The 20,108-nt window shown below is 42.2% G+C and overlaps 1 protein-coding gene across 23 annotated transcripts in view; it reads right to left on the reverse strand.

Annotated features, from left to right (window-relative positions):
- The window catches only part of NRXN1 (neurexin 1), a 1,071,808-nt gene that overhangs the window by 538,824 nt on the left and 512,876 nt on the right, over positions 1-20,108 (reverse strand). For all 23 annotated transcript variants that reach the window (XM_024552822.4, XM_024552821.4, XM_045189458.3 and 20 more), the window contains 2 exons: positions 18,921-19,302; positions 17,312-17,502 (listed from right to left, as the gene is read on the reverse strand). In XM_024552822.4, coding sequence (XP_024408590.1) covers positions 17,312-17,502; positions 18,921-19,302 — 573 coding nt within the window. The remainder of the gene's footprint in view (positions 1-17,311; positions 17,503-18,920; positions 19,303-20,108) is intronic.

Genomic DNA, 20,108 nt, shown 5'->3' on the forward strand with positions numbered 1-20,108 from the left:
GTGGGGCTGTGAGGCATGGCTTGGGAGCCATCAACGAAAAACAGATGAAGTGCTGTAAGAGGTTTTCTCTTAAAATGGGGAGCATAAGGCAATTAGAGCAAGGACTCCAAGGTCTGCCTTACACCAGCAGAAAGCAAGCATCAAGGTATAATTAGTTCTTTGACTCAGCTTTCCTGTTTATTCACATGGATTTTTTTTGGTGCCTCTTAAACGTCTCACTTTTATTCCAATTTAAAAAGGACTTTCATAAAAAGGACAACTGCTTTGTAGATTCGGATAGCCAAAACTCTAAGGAAACTTAAGGAGGCTCTTGCAATTTTTTATGAGTGGTAGTTGGGGCGGGGGCGGGGGGGAAGCTGAAGTAAGGCACATTGCTTTGCTTTTGTTTTGGCTGGATTTGAGAAAGTACAATTCTAGAGTCTTTTGACATGAGAAGTTTGGACTTGGGACAGCAAATCTGGGGGCAACTCTAACTTTTCTCTCAAATCTCATGATGGGCTAGAAGAAAGATTACACATAGGTTGGAATAGCTTCTGAGAGTTATTCTTCAGGAAAGACACATTCTATAACTCCAGGGAGCAAACTCTGCCCCCACATTTGTATCATCTTTGATTTTAATCTTTTGCTGCACAGCCACACGTGAGTATCTGCATGTCAGATCTTGACCATATACCTTCATACAGTGTTTCTTTGGGAGGCAAATGGAATCTAAACCACTTTTTAGAAATGATGTGTCCTGTTAGATAGAAGAAAAATCATCTATAATTCTTGAAGAACAGTCATTTATTTACTTAAGGTTTTGGGGGGGGTTTGTTTTTCCTGAGAAGAAGGCCGAGGTCACTATTTCCTGTGATTGCTTAAGTAAATGATATTCACTTACTGAAAGTTAAAGCATGGGAAGTTATTAATATTTCTGCAACAGAGATTAAATATAGATAAATGGAAATTTTTATAATAAACCACACATGATAATGAAAAGCAAACACTACCCAAGACCACGTCTGAGTTCACAGCACAACAATATCCAATTCTGGAGTCAAAGCTGGCAATTCAAGCAGGTGTTTTATTCTGAGATACTAGATCTCCACCCTTTATAGATCTCTGCGAAAAAAAAGGTCAGGTCAATTTTAGAAACTCCTTGATGCTCAGTAGTGACCAGTTTGATTTATTAGTTATCTCCTTTTATCCTTTAGTCTTCCTTGGTACATGAAGGGTTTAATCCTAGAGCAATCTGATTTTACTTTTGCAGGAAATGCCCGTGAGTCATTTTAGGCCTGTCCTGGCTTTCTAAGTTCAGTGTAAAATGAAACCATCATCTTTCCCCTTGCTGGAGAGCTATGTCTAGACTTCCCTGTTTTAGAGCAATCATATTTCTAGTCTCCCTGTTACCCAAAATGAAATTTCAAAATCATTTTTAACTTCATTCTGTATCTCACACCTTACATTCAAACTATTGCCAATTCTTCGGACATTTGTCTCTCCCTTTTCATTTCCTTTTCCAGTCCTTGTCTCCCTTTCCCCTTGTACACCTTTCATGCGATAACTTATATTCTATGGTCCCTGCCTCTATCTATCCTCCTCATCAACAGCATATCAGTCTCCCCACTGTGTCTGATTTCTTCGATACCTCCCTCTCTCTTCTAAATAAAGACTAAAGTTAACAGTGTTCAAGATTTTGAGTTATCCAGCCTCAGTAACTTTCCCTAAACTTCAAACAATCTTTTTGCAATGACTCTTTCCTGGCAGAGAGTTAAGAGAACATCAATCCTCTCTGTCTAATCTTTAGTCACGCTGTGTTTTTAATCCTTTTTCCTATCATGGCATGTCCATGTCATTCCACCATGAATGCCTTTCCTCTTCCAATGTTCCGTCTCAAAATCCCATCCAAATTGGGGGGCTCAGCGAAAATTCCTCCTTGTCAATGTATTCATTTATCCAGTCATAAACAAGTGTGATCTTTGAATCTCCATTACAATTGAACCTTTTTCTGGCAATTACCATTTCTTCCCTAGCTCTCTGTGTGATGTCTTACCTTCCATCACTCTAAGTTCCTAAAGAAATCATTATGAACCAAGCATCTCTATATGCCCATTTTCACTTAGTAGGTAGTCAACAATTACTTGCTTACTCATTGAATAAATGGACAAATTAGCATGCTGTATTCAATAAATAATCACTTAAACAATAAGATTGTAGTGAAGGTTTTTATGGGTGCACCACCCTTGCTTATCCTTGGTTTCCTCCTCTTGAGGAACAATGAATGAAGTTAACTGTGGGAAATGTTTCTTCTACTGACTTTCTTGAATACCCATCTAGTTCATTAAGAAAATTCAATGCAGTGGTATTTTTTTGAGTCTCATAGAGTAATTCATAACCAATTTTAACTGGCATATATTGAATTTATTTGTAGGGAGAGGCAGGCAAAGATAGAAGTACAGAAACGGTTTATGGTATCAGTGTGTGACAAAGGAGAACCTCTTCATTAAGTCGTCTTCTGCAGTTAAAGTAAGTGCCAACATCTTATTGGGAAATAAAGTTCTAGCCTACCATGGCCCTCCACTGCATCCCATCTCTGACCATTCCGTCACTCTCTGTGTTGCTCCATCTACAAATATGACCTAACTCAGGTGGCCTCCCTGTAGGGGCAGTATGCATTATGGACACTTTACATTATTTCTCCAGACTCTGCTCTGCCACCTTAGCATAGAGCAAAGCGAGCATTTACTGTGTGTGGCCACAGAACAGAGCCCACCTAACTGCATGAAACCCTGATGCTCTGCCCCAGGAAAACCTGTTAATTCCGATCTGCACCTCTGTGGGTTCGTAGATGCCTCCCTCCATCTAACAACCACTCTGGGACTAGAGTCCTTCTGGTCTGCTACAACTGCCTCTTAGTTCCTTGCCCACCACAGATATTCCTTATCCAAAGGCTCCCACATCCAACAGTATACTATTTTTGCTAAAAATACTTTGAATTTTACAAAAATCACTGAGACAACTGAATTTAAATACACAGAGCCCTGTCTGAGTGAGAGAGGGCCTCCTCTCTGCTTTGACTCCTGGGTAACCAGTGTGAAGCACTGCCATGGTCAAAACCAGAAGAGGCAGCTCTGACGTTATTATCACAGCAGTAACTGGCATTGGCGCAGTACCCTAAACTTTAGTAAGTTTACACCTGCACATGTATTGTTTCCTTTGGTTTCTGCCTGGTGAGCCGTAAAACAGAGAAAAGCGATCATGAACGCATGTCACTGGTGAAGACTCTACGGCTCACGGCCGCAATGCCAGAAAACCGCAGGGCTGATCCACACCCAGGCCCCTGCAACTATGGTGATCTTCACCTAATCTACACTGGTTCATACAGCATACACTCCAAGTGGCAAGTGGCCAGTTTGTAGAGCTCCACTACTCCAAAATACAAGACCATTTCGTGGTATCTTGGTTGGAGGAGGAAAGTAACGATAGAAATGTTAGCAGGAGTCTGAGCAAATTACACAGATTCCTGGGACAACAGCGGGTGGAGCGCACATTTGCATGCTGAGTAATCTCTATGAAGACAAAGTCAGTTTGCTTCCACAATCATCTATTAAGTATCAAAATTCTGACTAATGGGTAGAATTCTCAAGACTCCCAAATATAATTGTTAGATATGGCAGCTACTTTTCAATTGCCTCCCACAAAGAGATAAGGGAGATAGATACCTGTGTTCATCCTTTGCCCAACCTAATGTCTGTGTGTGAACAAGTGTGGACTCCAAAGAATCGTGCTGGAGTTCAGACTTTAATGTTTGCCTGTAAGGGGCCTTCAGAAGATAATATTGACACTACGTTTCTGGGCAGGACAGAGAAATGATTTCGATATTCTGAAATTTCTGTTTCTAGCCGATATTTTTGGAATAAAATTGCCTAAGGAGGAGAACATTTTTAAAAGTATGATTACAAAACTCACAAATATGAAGACAGATTTTGTTTGCGCATTTGGCCGACACACTGTGAGGGGAAGCGGGTGGGCATGTTAAGTGGGAAATAATAGAACAAAATTGCTATGGAGGTGTCTCTGGCAATCCGTTTTCTTTTAAACCCACTACGACAGTGACGTTGTGCAGAAGGGGTAGTAGTTCAGGCCTCTCAATTCTCACCATGCTGACTTCATCTCATGGGTTTGCAAATTACTTTAGGTTAAAAGGGGTTCAAATATGTTCACTATTTGTCCTGTTTCCGCATGAGAGTGACAGCCAGTTTAGACACCGTAGACATGCTTCAGCAGCAGACAATCTGTCACCATTCCCTGTTTCATTTTCCACTCTCCGGCGCTGCACACAGCTTACAGATGTTCCTGAGCTTACAGGTATTGTTACATCTTACTTATGCACTTCCAGTGCCTAGCTTTGAATGGTGATTTGCCCTTTCTTATTCCATTTGATCTTCATACCTACTCTTCACAATAGGCAGGAAGTTATTATTATCCTCACCTGACAGGTGAGAGAACGACCCTCCCGAAAAGGTAACTTTCCTGCCCAAGGCAATACAATCAGTACAAGGAGAACATTGTTATCCAGGCCTCTGACTCCCAGGCTACCTCTTTCCCTACTGCACCACACTGCCTATTTTTACTGAAAACTATCTCAGTGACAGAAATAGAATAAGTGGGAGTTTAGAGATGACTGTTCCTGAAATTAAAAAAGACTTATAACTAGGGGGGCCAGTAAGTGAACCTATGCAAACTTGTTATCTTTCCTGAGATTTTGAGATCTAGATCACTATTGGGCTTTTTCTCTTTTCTAAAATAGCTTTTCTGATTTCCAAAAAAAATTAAATTTTCTATTTCAAAACGCAGGGACATGTATTTTGGGTCGCGCAGCTGTAGTGGTGCACAGGGAAGGCACAAAAGTGCAGCCCTTCCCTGCAACAATGGCCTCTGGAATGCAGGTCAGAAAACGGCACCTGCTCTCCACCCAGGTATTCAGGATAAAAGCGGGTGAAGCCCCAAGTGGTTTCCTGGAAAGCTTGAAAGAACAATACGGTACAAAGCACACAAAAACTTGACAGACACTGACAGAAAACTTCTCAAGTATTATGAACTTCACATGGTTGAATAAAACTCTTATTTTTTTTCCCTTAAGTAGTTAAACTTTTCTGTATGTTTTTTCTAAGAAGGGATTCCTTCTGTGTCTGAAAGATAGAATATTCTTAATCAGGTCAGCATGTCCCCAGGGAATAGTATCATTCCTTCAGGCATGTCTCCAAATACATTGTCCGTTGACAATCTAAATTATTCTTAAGGAAAAATGCAAATAGTTAGCAGCAATGATCAAAAGAGGGGGCAGGGGAGCTTTCCCTAAAGGCTAGGAAAATGAAGAGCTTTAACAGGTGAATGGATTAGCAAACAGTCCTCTGGTACCAGCTGATGATTTATTGATTGATTGGCCAATCTCCAATCACCCAACCACATGCTATATTTGTATAGGCCTGTTTTAAGCATCTGTAAAGGTAAATGTTCTATAGACTACATATTAAGGACATTCAGCAATTAAAACTTTTGGCTTTGGTATTTGAGGAAAACCTCAGGGGCTAAAAGGGTTATATATATGTTCATGCAAAGCATCCAGGTGGGAAGAGCATGTGGAAAGTGCAATAGAAATATCCAGTTCTTCTGCAATTACCAAAAGTGACATTTGAGCACTACACACAATAGCAATATAGAAGTTTGAAGAGCTAAGTTAAACAGGGTGGGGCAAAAGGAGGTTTTCAGTTGTGAACATGTGAACAGTTTATTAATTATTGTATTATTTTCCATGTGAACAACTGTTGCCCCACTCTGTATATGAAGGAGGAAATATTTTTTATTACGACCTTAGGATGAAAAAAAGCACTACCTATCCTTCACTCTACATACTCATCAGGAAAACCCTTTTAATATGTTGGCAAATATATATCGTAGTATTCAAATACTTCTACAGACTTAGGTTCAAATTCTATTTCTGGGCAACTCTGCCTCACCAAGGCTCCATTTTTTCTCATGTGTAAGATAAGAGCACTAATATCTCATTCATCTGATTGTTGTAAAGACTAAGAGACCATACTTGAGAAATAGAATATCAAAACTGAAGTTCTGACCAAAGTGCCAGCACTAAGATAACGTGGGTCTGAGACAGGCAGCCAAGCGCAAAATTTACAAAGGAAAGATAAATACTGGTGATCAGCCCTTGAACCCTCAGACACATCAAGGTCATCATCATCATCATAGCAACAATAAAAGGGGTCAGAAATTGGAAAGAATGCTATCTAAGAATATTTTTGAGGTAGGTCTTACTATGCACTAAATTTTTACTACTGTGCCCTAAAGAGAGAGTACATTCTAGCCACAGCTTGGTGAGAAGGCTCTCAGGTCTTCTGGAGAACTTGCTTTGTGTCCTGCAGTTGGGGGATACAGGCCTAGTGCCTGCCATGTGAAAGCACTGCGAATGGACAGCACCTCCAGCCTGTGAAGGCTAGCGGGGACAAACAATGCAGGAACATGTCTCATGGGCAGGCATGGACCCCACGTGCAAGGAGAGAGAGCCAAGCTGCACTCCCTGGGGACAGGGCAGACCCCAGCAGTATGAGGCTAGTGGAAAGAACAGAAAGCTTGACCACTTCACGGGGTTTACAGGCAGAAAGGCCAAGCAGAGGAATCTTGGAGGAACCCAGGAAAGCACCATGAAAGGAGGAATGAGCTTGAGGGATCTTCCAAACCAGGAGTCTGAAATAAGACGATGTCCCTACTCAACAACTATGGGAAGACAACAGCAGGCAGGGGCAGAGCTGAGCAGGCCCCTTCACCTGCCGGCCACTGGCCAAAGCAGACTCGGGCCTCGCACTTCAGTTTTGAGTAGTAGCTTAGAGTGGACAGCTATTAAAATTTTTTAATTAAAGGTGTTTGATAATGTAAAACAATTATAGAATTGTCTTAAAAATGAGCCCAAGCATTTCCTTAAACCAGTATATGGTACAAATACCTCAAGAAAATACTGGGTTGGCCAAAAAGCCTGTTACTTTTTCCCCCCATAAAATAAAGGCATTTTTCATCTTCACTAATAACTTTATTGATTTGGATATTTTGAGTATGTCGGCTATTTCCCATTATTGGCTTCTAGTGGGTAGAGGCCAGGGGTGCTACTAAATATCTCCCAATGCATCAGACAGCCCCACATCAAAGAGTTATTTGAAATGTCAGTGGTACAAAGAAACTTCGCAAACCACATTGACAGCCTCAGTCACACACCCTTCCCCATACACTGCCCGATTTCTTTATTTTTTGCATGTCAATTGCAGTTTTAGCTTTCTTGAAATAAAAAAGCATAATGCACCAAAAATATTGTGTATTTTCTTCCATCTTCAATATTAAAATGGCTACACAAATATTTATCCATTTTGATAAGATTTTTTTAAATGAATGCTGATATGACAGCTGTCACAGTATGATCTAACAAAATTGTTTCCAATGAACTTAAAACAACTCAGCACTACTAGAACCATCGTATGGGAATAAAGTAACGGACTTTTTGGCCAACCCCAAATTTTAAAGTAACGGTTTGAAGTAAGAAAAAATATTGTAGCTTGATTATATTCAAATACCATACATTTTTAATTTAATAATTTCACACTTAACCCCTTAACATAGTGTCTGACCTACAGGTACTCAATAAATGGCATTATTCATTGAATTAATTACAACAATGATGACAATAATGGATGCAGTTTAGTACAACTCTGAAGAGTGAACAAAGACAGATGTTGGGCCACAAGACAATTTCTCTCACAAATATATTCAGTTTTGCATACCAACATCACTGTGCATGATTCAAACTCGTGTCCCAGCAGAAGTCCAAATAATTATGTCCCAGACCATCGAGGTTCTCAAAAATAGATGGAGCCATGCATGTTCAATTTACAAATTCCAAAGGGATGCTGTATTGTGTAAGTAGTACATTAGTACAAGATCTTGAAGTACTTGAAGCAGTCTTCTAAAGGTAACTGAGCTGTAGGAATAAGCCAGTGATGGGAGATCTAAGCATTGTGTGTGCTGGGAGGGAGGGCAGGAGAGGGAGGAGGGAGCCTTAGACAGCTTGGCTAGGAGTGTTAATAAGCACATTCAAAAAACCTGGGGATACCAGATTGGCTGACCTGCACCAGGGGAGTTATGGGGATGAAGCCTAAATATTGCCCACACCTGTCATGGGCAGGTGGGCCTTATGAGTCTCCCCTGGTTATAAACCCTTGAGCTTCAAAGAACACTCTGGCTGATCTCATGCATTGTTGCAGGTATTAAATGAGATCCCATGTGTAAAATATTTATAATAGTGCCTGGGATGTGATAAGCCCTCAGAAATGGTTAAAATATTTAACATGACTATTCAATATCACTAACATTACTGTTTAAGTAAGATTTTTAACCTCCCTAAGCCTTACCTTGTTTCATCATCTGTATTGGGGGCTTAAGTACAGCAACCTCACCAGTTTGTCATGAATCTTAAAGAGATAATATCTAAATTTATTAGTTAATGCTTAGTATGGGATAGATGCTGATGAAGATAATCACGATGCACCGTGCCTAACGACACACAAAACAGAGATGCTATTTCAGCCAAGTCTGTCTGACCCCAAAGCCTGTGTCCTTAATTACAATGCTTTATTGCTTCTTGCATTATTCTTAAGAAAAACCACAATAATTAATTGCAATGGCCAAGAAAGGGCCCTCTTTAAAAGCAGACGTAGAAAACCACACAAATGTGGCATTAACAAGAGAGACTGCTCGACCTAACGTGGATCCTCTGAAGCAGCACCGGAAGTACCTTCCTGTGCATGGAAACAGTGAACCAACAGCGTCACGGTGCCACAAAAAACGTGCTTTCCTGCCTCAGGAAAGACAGCAGAATTGGCTCTGAAGCATCTCTACAGTAGGTGACTTTGTATTAAGGCCACCTAACTTTCCAGTCTATTCCAATCTGGACCCCAGGGCCCAAGGGGAATTGTGCAGCATCAGGGGTAGAAGCTAGTTTTCCTCTGGGTCCCATTGAAAGAGGGTGGGAGCCGTATTATTACTGAACCCAAACTAAATGGAACAACTGTCTAAAAATAACAGTGATGCCTACTTTTGGGATCCACAATGAACAACTGTAACCTTACACGGATGTCAGCCAGAGCCTCTCTGTCCTTGGCAGATCTAGAGGGGCCTGGTTTGATTCTTTCCAATTTCATGGAGGATAAAAACCTAGTGTTCTTCTTCCCCCTTGTTCCTGTGAATTCCAGCGAGTCTCTGACTTCTGCTTGCAGCTTTTGCATTTCATGTGTTGCTTGTCACCCCAGATCAACACACTTTCTGTCTGCACCCACAAAATAATTTTGTTCTTAGGAGTTTAGTCATCTGAACATTTGGTGCCCTGAGATGCCAAGTTTTCCACTACCTGGATGACTATAGCCCCTATCTCCAACCCCTGCCCTGGGGCAAGGAAACCCAAGCCCCTGGGCTTTGCATAAAAGCTTAAAGATCACCTTTGGCTCCTCTGATGGCTCCACTTATACCCCAAGTATCCTGTCTAAATATTTCCTCAAACAAATCCAGAGCCTTCATACCTTCCCCTCCTGGCCACAGGGCCAACATGTGTTCCAACAAAATTTACTCTCCCAAGAACATGGCGCTAGGACTCCTAAATTCAAATGAGTTTCTTTTGGGTATTTGGATTGGTCTGGGGTGGAAAGAAGGTCTGGGGAGGCCAAGTTTGCCAATTCTGGAGAAAGCATTGTGCAGAGAGGGAGAAGAATGAGAGGGTGCTCACTAGGAAATGAGAGAAGGCAGCGTGCAGCCACCATGGAGACTGACAGGGGTGAAGATGCTGACGTGTTGCTGACAGCCTCCCTGAATACAACTTTTAGGCGTCCAGCCTTAAATTTTCTCTTTTTTGCCCGTGGGTCCTTGAATGCTATACCCTGTCTACCCTCTCCCTTTTTTTTTTTTTTTTTAACTTAGTTAGTCCAAATGGGTTTATGCTTCTTATACCACAGAGACCTTTGTCTAGTTCCCCCTTCAGAGAAGAAAGAGGGAGGGAGGTCCAAGACCCCCCAAACTCCACAGACTTAGGTTTTTGAGTGAGAGCGATGTCACCAAGCTTGCTTTCCCAGATGGCTCTGACATACGGAGCTCTTGACCAGGAATCTCTGCCTCTGGGAAGCTTGCTCAGCTTTACTGTTGGCATGCCATGAAGAGGGATGAGCACTGAAGAACCAGCTCTGGTGAGTCTGAGATCTTGTGAGCAGTTACCTGACCTTTAAGAACCCAGCTTGGAGCACCTGCGGGCACTTTCTTCTCCACAGTGTACGTATCAATAGCTTTAAGAGATCGGCTCATCTAATCACTGGCCCACTGGGACATGGTGAATTGGCACCATGTCTGAAAGGCATTTGAGCACTGGATTCAGGTTTCCAGGAGCCCACACTTCCCTGAGGGAGGACTGGGGAGAGCTAATTTTCCTGGTACGTGACCTCCTCTTACCAATTCTAAGCACACGACCAGCCCAAGGCCTATGGCTGTCAGAGCTCAGCCCATATTGTGGGGGAGCAGGAACCGGCATCGGGGCTTTAAACACCGGCATCACCTACCCCAAACAACTACAGGTGGGAAAACGTGGGGCCATCAGAACTGCGCTAAGAGTAACGACCTACAGTGTCTACCACGTACCCATGGCCGACCATAGGAACAGTCTTCTCCAGAGTCCATAGAGGTCTCAGATTTCGTTTTCAGAATGTGGCTCTAGGCTCTCACTAGTAGTTACTTGAAGTTAATATGAGCAATAAAACTTGTTTTCCCTGGTCTGTTGTAAAAAGTGTTGCACTGGGTATGAAAAGATTTCCCTCATTCACAAAAGGAATGGGTCAGACCAGATTGTCTCCAAGATCAATGATCCTAAAGGTAGAAAGCTTGGTCCAAGGGTCATCAGGAAGCAGAAGGAAAAAAAAAATCCCAAACAAACAAACAAAAAAAACTTCCAAGACAAATGGTAACAGTGGGTCCAAGAAAACTGGGCATGGAAAAAAAATAAAACAAGAAAACATCACACTGGAGGGTGGGTGAGAGGGAGTAAGACAAAGGAATTATAGTAAAGATAATTGATTGAAAATGACTTCTGCAAAGCCTGGGAATTCAATGGAGATGGCAGGAGAGAAACAATGGTTTTGTATCTAATTGTCTTTCAATACTTGTGCAGGGAAAGGTACAACAGAAAATGTTAAGTTTTACTTTTATGTACTCAGGGCCTCATTGTCTCTGTTCCATATATGATAATAGCCTCCCAAGTGGCCTCTTCCCACCTCCCCGCAGAGTCTCAGCCCATTCTCTACACTGAAGCCAAAGGAATGATTCTGTAGTGCATCGTAAACTCCGCCCTCCTCGTTAAAACCCCCTAGTTCTCCCTCTCCTCAACTTCTGGCACTACACTGAGGGTCTTTCTGAATAAGCTAATCATCCTGCTCCCTTCCAGAACCTACAGAGAGCCTTCCAGCCTGCAGCCTCCTTCCCAAGAGGTCATCTTTCAAGTTCAAGTTTCATGCCATGCAATTCTACCCCTGTGTTTACAGTTACCTGGCCTAAGGAAGTGAGCCCGACCAGCAGCAGCAGGGCAAAAGCCCACAAAGTTGTGTTCTAGACAGGTCCATACTCCTTGTTGGACAGAGGGTGTCTTATGGGGAATCTGAAAGTGAGCTGAAGAGGAGAGTGGGCAGAAGAGGAAACACACACAGGAACAAAAGCAGTAGGTAGAAGCCATGAGGTAGGAGAGGGCAAGAGCAGGAGAAGCCAGAAAGCAGAGAAGAGAGGAGGGAGAAATGACCACAGTGGGAGTGGGCAGAGCAGCGAGAGGGTGCATGGGGGAGCACTGAACAGGCAGCCAGGGGATCTATGTAACGGCAGAACACCTGAGAGGCTTGCTGTTGAGATTCCGCTATGACCACTAGAACAAAGTTCTTATTCTCTGTGTGGCCTCCTGGCTCAGCAACTGAAAGAATCTGTCTTTCTTATGTCCTAATGGATCCTTGCAAAATCTCCCATTAACTGAGGTAATGTGAGAAAATCTCTTTCCTTACAAAGTAAATATCCATCCATCCATCCATCCATCCATCAATCAATCAATCAACTACTAAAGATAGCCTAACCAACAGGATAATAGGAGCTTGCCTCCCTTTTTAGTGCTTTCCCCTGCTTCAAGGCTAAGCTCAAAGTCAGGCTCTTCTTTTAAAGTTTCTTATATGACTGAGTGAGCTATCATTGTCACATGGTTGCACAGACAAAGCTTGGGCATGTTTAAACACAAGCCGGACTTGGGCGCAGAGAGTGGATCACTGAAGTAGTGCAGCAATGACTGATCAAATAGCAACATCGGAGGGCAGGAAATGGGGGCATAGGTGTTGTGTCCAGGATTGAGCAGGTGGGTAACTGAGTAATAGACACTAGTGTGAGCAGGCAAAGCTTAGAGACACTGCAGGTTCCGTTTCAGAGCACGGCAATAAAGCCAGTATAATCCTTTCCCAGGTGGGGAGGTTCTTTCCCTCAATTTATAAAACAAACAAACAAACCAACCAAAACAACAACAACAACAAATAACCCTACTACCTCCCTGCATCCTCAAGGGAAGTATGCCTGCATTTATCTTTTAGTTTTTGCTTAGAGATTGAATACGTTTGCAAGGAAAGCTCTGGTTGGGCCCCCTCCTGATTAGGAGAATTTAGTGACTTGGTAGCATGATAAACAATAGCAGGTATTGCTTTCAAGGTAGATTTAAGGAAGGATAAGAAGGTTCAGGAGCAGAAAATGGTTATTGTGATGAACAGGGAAGAGATAAGATAGGGGCGGAGGGAGAGCTTGCTCAAAGCCCTTAGGGGGGCCAGGAATTTGAGGTCTTTGAGGAAAAGCAAGGGCAAAGCTCCGCCTGGACTGACCTAGATGAGGCCTATAAATGAATTATTCAATTTAAATAGTTTTGCTAAGTGGCCAGCCACCTGAAGGCACTGTATTCTAGTCACTGAGAAATCTTTATTTTTTTATCCCCATCAAATACATTATCCTCAATTTGCTGAAGGATAAACAAGTAATGCTATAAAAAAGATATCCATGGAAGACAAAGGCCAAATATGATTCTTCCTCCCTGTCTTTGTTGTTGAACTAGATTAGCGAATGATCAAGACTGACCTCCATTCAAAACCCTGAGTAATTGCTAGGAATAACCTGATTTAAATCTATTTAGCATCTAATAGAGAATCAATAGACATTAGCCTGTTCCTATACACTATATATAAACACACACAAACACATACATTTGCCAAATATAAACAAGAGAAGGGACATAAGGAGGCATTACAGAGACCCTTTATCTCTTTGAAGGGGGCAGGACTCAGAAGTCCCACGATGAAGTACAGCTGTGCCAGAAATTCATTCCAGAGAGCAAATTTCTGCTGCTCTCTTCATGGCATGCTGCAGCTTGTACATAATAGCCAGAGGGAATAGAATACAAACAGCTGGGAAATAAAGATGAAAGCAAAACTGTGTCAGCAGGGAGAGACACACTACTCCCTGAGAACCCAGCAGTGTCATGAAAGATAATTTGAACAAGGTCACCTGCACAGAATCCTCTTTCTCACAGGAAGATCATTCGGCTGCTGTCCATTTCTGACCATCTCTGGAAGTCAGGATGGGGAATGGGATACATTTCCCCTAGCTTCCAAATGTCTACAGTAAGGTGCATTATATATAATGAAACAGAGCCACAGGCTAAATCATGCATTATTATAAAGGCTAACGGGGATCTGGGATGGTGGAAAACAAAGAAATTCTGCTTCCTAGCACAAGAGGAGCCTGTTGAGATTGTCCCCTTCCTGAATCCCCGATGGCAAGTTTTGTGGCCATATGCTGCCCTCTAGTGTCTTTTTAAGGGATGGTAACATGAGAAATAAAAAGGAAATAATCCTGAGGTATCCCGTATTACCTCAGCCCAGGATTGGTAAAACAAAACAGAACAAAACAAAACAAAAGTAAAATTCTTAGGAAAAAAAAGGCAAAACCAGGATTTATACTAAAATTAAAATGTGAGTTAAATTTGGCCTCGACATAGATGTTGCATTTTTTCTGGACTTTGAAAAACAGTGTCTAGATGAGAGAGTGCTCTTTAAAAAGACAGGCACCAGTCATCTCCTGCAATCTCAAATGATTACTCCTCGGTCTGTTGGAGGTGGGGTCCCGAAATCTGCTCTTCATAAACCCCACCCCATGACTCGAATCTGGGTGAGTCGATTGACCTCATTTGAGAAGAACGAAAGATTGCTGGCTTGACTTCAAGCGGAGCGTAGAATGAGTCTGATCATTTTCTTTTAATCCTATACGGATACAGTTCTTAGGCAAAATATACATGAAATGAAAGCACTGACCCAACATACATCAGCTTTCATTTTTCCTGCACTTAGGATGGCTGAATCTGACCTGACTAGCATGTGAAGACAGCAATGCTGTTCGATTCAGAGTGAGAGGTTCCTGTAGACGTTGCCAGATGTGAATAAGCCCCCCTAATTCTGGTGGGCACCCAGGTAGGAAGGAAAAACAACGAGCAGCTGCTCTTACGCGTCCTTCAGCTATCCCTTAAACATCCTCTAAAAGTCTTCCTGTTACCCTCAGATTAATGTCATTACCCGAGCAGGGCACCATATCCTTTTGTGTCCTTTATCCTCACCTGGGGGCATTTGTTCATTGATTTTAGAGAGAGAGGAAGGGAGAATGGAAGGAAGAGAGGGAAGCATCAATTGGCTTCCTCCTGTACAGGCCTGGACAGGGGTCGTACACAAAACCTTCCAGTTACGGGACAACCGAGCCACACTGGCCAGGGCTGGGCTCTCCATTAAGTACTCCCTTAACTTCAGTCTTCTCCAAGGGAAAGAGAGCTTTTCATTATGGGAGCCCTACTGCCCTTCTTCCCAACGGTGCTCCACTCAGCACAGGGTAAGTGCTCAGTAAATACTGGTCACCCAACCAATGCCATCGTCACACACACCCAAAGGCTGCGATGATGGAAGCTAGGAGGGGCCACGCCCCACGACCACACTCTCTCTAGGCAATGACACAGATGGCAGGAGGGTTTCTTTGGAGTTATTGTCGGCATTGGGTCACACATCTAGTTTACGAGCACATAGCTTTGGCTTTTAATTTTTTATTTCAGGAGCTCACTCTCACTTCTGTCATAGTCTGATGAGTCTGTGAACACAAGGAACTTCATGAGGTAAAAGTCATTACTATAGAATCTCTCTATTTTCCTGAGAGACGCACCTCAAATTAAAATTGTGTTTTTTTAAACACAAATGCACTCAAATTTCAAAACCTATTATCTTACTATCATATAATACCCTATTTTCAATTCATAGTTTTAGTTTTTATTTCTCATCATGGATAAAGCCTTTCTTATCTATTCAGAGTATTGAAACACTCAATGTTTTAATGAAACTCAGTTCTGAGAACTTCTTCCATTTTTAAAGGTCTTTCCTACCCCACCAGAAGCAACCCTACACTCCAACCTCCTATCACCCCCCTTCTTTTTTTAATGAACAATAAGCCAATGTTTACTTCTCGGAGACAGTGTCCTGGCTGCCCAATGAGGTATCGCCCACTGCCTTGCCTGGCTTCTCTGTATCCCCAACCACGGGCGGGTCTCTGCAGGTCACTTCCTTCAACCGCCCATGAACGTGTCCTGGCCAGCCACTTCAGTCTCTGGCAGAGTGTCAGAGCTCCTAGTGGAGCTCGCATTGTCTCAGTGAGGCCTCTCCCAACACAAACGGGACGGCATTTGGCTTTAGCGCCGGTGGCCGGCTTGGCCAACACATGGAACGTCACAGTCTCCCCCTTTCCCTGGGCAGGTCCCACCAGACCCCCTGGATGAACATGGGTGTTCCACATGTTCACCTGGATGATCCACAGCTCAGGTGCAGAAAACACACTCCATTCACCTCAGTGGGAGACAAGGAAGAGGTTTTGCCTGTCAAGCACCATCGCCTTGGAATTTCATTTTACTTTTTTTAGCCAGGCTGTTAGATTTGTGGGCACAAACGGGATGTCTTTGAAGTTAACAGGAGACCCGCTCTGGAAGAAGAGGGGCGGCCACTACCACACAGTTTAGATGTCAGACAAACAGCGTCCTGGGATTGTAAATCAACTCTGCCATTACAGAAAGTGAAACACTTCTCTTTCTTCTTTACTCCTTTTTAGAAATGGCATTTTCTCTGGAAACACTTCTGTTGGACTTTCTCTTTCCAGTTCCCTAACTCCCCCATGCATATTCTTTTTTAATCAAAGGGAAAGATCCCATCAGTGTAAATGAGCAGCTCTTGCCAAGCACGAACGTGGCCCCCGTGGTCCCTGGTGGACTACAGAATGCGTCCGGACAGAGCAGAAGCAGCGATGGAGGGGCATGGGTCAGGACTGGGGTCATGTTTTTACTCAACTCTAGCAGAATTTTTATGCCTGGACAAGTCATTCCAAGCTCAAGTTTCCTATGTTCTTAATGAAAGGCTCATGATACCTCGTCCAATGCTTGTTGTAGTGTTAGGAGAGATGGGATGTATAGATAGGTTCTTAGTAATTCACAAAGGCCCACTCAAATACAAACTTCTGTTATTTTCTCCTATTATTAACATGTTTTCTAAGTAGTTTGTATTGCTCACTTGAGAAATCAAGTATTGATAAAGAAATGTCTGCAAAGGCTTTCTTAGGAGCTGGTAAAAGAAATATTCCCACTGATGTGTGTGCGATGGGAGCATTCACTGGTGGAGGCACAAAGCTATGGGCCAGGCGCAGGCCCCTGTTGGCCAGAGGGCCTGTAAGTATGTAAGAAACCTCACCAAGGAAGGGCAACTACTAAGTTCTTGAAAAAACCCCTAATGTCTCTGTTTACCTTGACTCAACAAGGATTGAAATTGTTGGGATTCAAGAAACTTGCAAACGCCTATTTTTCTTTATACTATCAAATAGGAATACATTTTCCTCACTCTTTAAAACTTAATCACGCATGCATTCTTAGGTGCTGCATGTTTTGAACTGCTATTAAAATGCATGTTTCTGTCACATTAAAGGGGGAACAGAAAGAAGCTTGTGTGTTGTATTTCTAATTACGTGCAGGAAGTGAAATCCTGGTCAGTTTTTGCAGAAGGTACACCGTCCCCTGCACCACCGTCCCCAAAGCAAAAGATTTGCCAGGTGGCTGGGGACCTGTGGGTTCATGTCTGCTACTCTGACTCCGGGCACTTACTCTTGAGGTCCAAGTTCCTGGCTCCTGCGGTGATTTGCGTGGTGATTTTCGTGTCGATCTTTACAGTGTGGAGATTGCTGGTGTCCCTTGATATCATCACGTTGTGCCACTGATTGTCATTGAGGGGTTTATTTGAGCTCCCTTTGATGAGGTTAGCACCATTTCCCAAATCAAACACGTAATGTAAGTACCTGGGGAGAAAAGGAAAGGTGGGGAAATGCGTTCACTTTTTAATTTTTTGGTGGATTCCAACTAGATATTAGAAGTGGGTAATTTTTTCCAGGCAACTCCATCCTTGCCAGAAGTTGTAAGAGTGAGTTGTACAGAAGCTCGGTGACAAGAAGCTAAGAAACTATTCCATGCCACTAAGGAGGATTCTTTATTATGTTAACTATAAGGAATACTGAAAATAATTTTTGAAATCATGCTCTGCACTCCGAGTTTGGAAGTTATACAGGGTCCAGCACAAATAACACCTCTGTTTATTACAAAATCATAAGCATGTAATTCTGTAACATAACCATATCACACTTAAGCACACCCTATGACGTTTTAGGTGAAATGCTCAAATTAAAACTATAAATTAGTACAACTGTATTCTTACCCCAGCAACCAGAGTCAAGCAGGCCTTACTTCTGCCGGAGCCTGTATATCTTTCAGTGCTCAGTCTCCGTTTTCGCTATTCCCTCTTCCCTTTGCTGACCACACTGCACTGGCGCTTCTCGGTTTCTGGCACTGCTTTCTCCTCCGTCTTCAAGGCCTGTTTCTCTAAGGAAATGTGCACTCGTCTTTCAAGTCTCGGCTCTAACTTTCACCCCTGCCTCATACACTTCCTAATTTCCCTAAACACTCTCCTACGCCTTTGCATGTGATTGTCTTAGGAAACTTTCCACCATGCTTCTGTTCTGTTTATGTGCTCACCTATATCCCCTAGGGTGTGTTTACATTTGTGTGGCTTGGGGCTGGTGGGATCTGAGATATGCATGGGTTGGCAAGGAAATATATATATTTCCTGGCATATTGTCAATCCCATTGTAAATATGCAGTGATATTCACTGAATGAACAAATGAATACCTAAATCAATTAGATGACATAAAACTTTTATCACAATTTCAAGGGCATTTCACAAAAATCTTTCTAAATTTTCAGGGAACTTGGACATAGAATTAAGCATGAGTTAAATGGGATTTTGTACAATTCAAGTAATATGATTACTTGAAGTGGCTATTTAACATAGCATAAATTAGCCTACAAATTTGTAGAAATTCTTTTGTAAAATATAGTGTGTATAGAAATAGGAAGATGATTCACACTTGAATTGTAAGATTCATGGAACACCAAGCATGAATAAGAACTTGATGTTATTTATATCCCATATAACAAACAACTCATATATGAAAAGGTAGGTATAAAAGACTATACACCACCCCTATAAATTTTATAAGATACTTAAGTAATTTAAATGAATACATTATTTGAATACCCCTCCCCTGCACCCACCCCTGCCCAAGATCTTGCAAGTCAATACATTTTGTTTAATGTATATTTTTGGAAATTGAGGTCCATTTTCCCAAAGTTTTATTTGTCTCTGAATTGACGTTTACTCACCCTTTTACCAATTCAACCACAATAAAGTCATTTCCATCCCCACTGTTGTAGAGAATTAGTCCATCTAGGGATGTTGTCTTGAACTGGAAAAAAAGATGCATAGAAGTGTAGGCTTGCAATGTAGCTAAGGCAACATAGCTCGATTTGGTCTTGAAGGTGACAGGGTCTGCTATGATGTTCCGGAAGCCAAACCTGGCATTGAGCTCACAGTAATCTATGTCGCCATTTTTACACAAGTCAATGTAAGCCATTCCATTAAACGTCAGGCTCTGAAGGTGCCCAATGAAGTTGGAGGGGACAGAAGACAGATACCGTCGCTCTGTGATGATGCCAGTCTCTATGTTATGAAACTCCAGCCTGGTGTGATCGCCTGCCATTTGACCTGAAAGGGGGGATAATGCATTCTTATTTTCTGTATCTAGAAGTTTACTCTCAATTTAGCATTACATAACAACATCACATTTTAAGATACGAGAGTCCAAATACCTGCCTGATATTCAATTACACATAGTAAAAACACAGACATGATGTTAAAAGGTCTAGGCTGTATAACGTAATACAACTTCCTTATGTCAGGTTTCAATCTCTGTCCAAATTTTAGTCTTAAAAAAAATTGTCCTCATTAGCCAAAGTGACACAGTTTTTAAAAAGTAGAAGAAAAAAAAGGAAGCAAGTAATGACAAAGGAAAGGAGAAAGAAAAATTAAGAAGGAGGGACAGAGAGAAAGGAAAAAGAAGCAAGGAAGAAATGGAGAAAGGGATACAGGGGAGGAAGAAAGGAGGGAAGGTAAGAAGAGAGGAAGGAGGGAAGGAGGGAAGGAAAGAAGGCAGGTAGAGTGAGGGTGCAGAGGGAATGACTGCCCTAGATCATCTCAGTAAAAAGTCATATATTGTAGCTTCATGGTGATATTTTTCTTTGTAAGGAATGTTCTTCTAAAAAATGTGACCATATTTTCCTATTGCCACTTAAAATAGTGAAGAGCTGCTATCTATTCTTCCAATAAAGAACCATGAAAATGTGTTTGAAGACAAGTACGTCATTTTCGCCTTCGTGTTTCTGTGCTGAGTAATTTCCACAGTCCTTCTTAGAACTAGTTGCCCAGCCGCTTTGGCGTTTCTGTTGCTCTCCTCTAGCCCTATGCCATTTTCCTTGCACTTATGTTCTGGAAAACTAAACTGAGCACAAGAT

This window comes from Desmodus rotundus, chromosome 5 (genome assembly GCF_022682495.2).
Source record: "Desmodus rotundus isolate HL8 chromosome 5, HLdesRot8A.1, whole genome shotgun sequence".
NCBI classification, from domain to species: domain Eukaryota; kingdom Metazoa; phylum Chordata; class Mammalia; order Chiroptera; family Phyllostomidae; genus Desmodus; species Desmodus rotundus.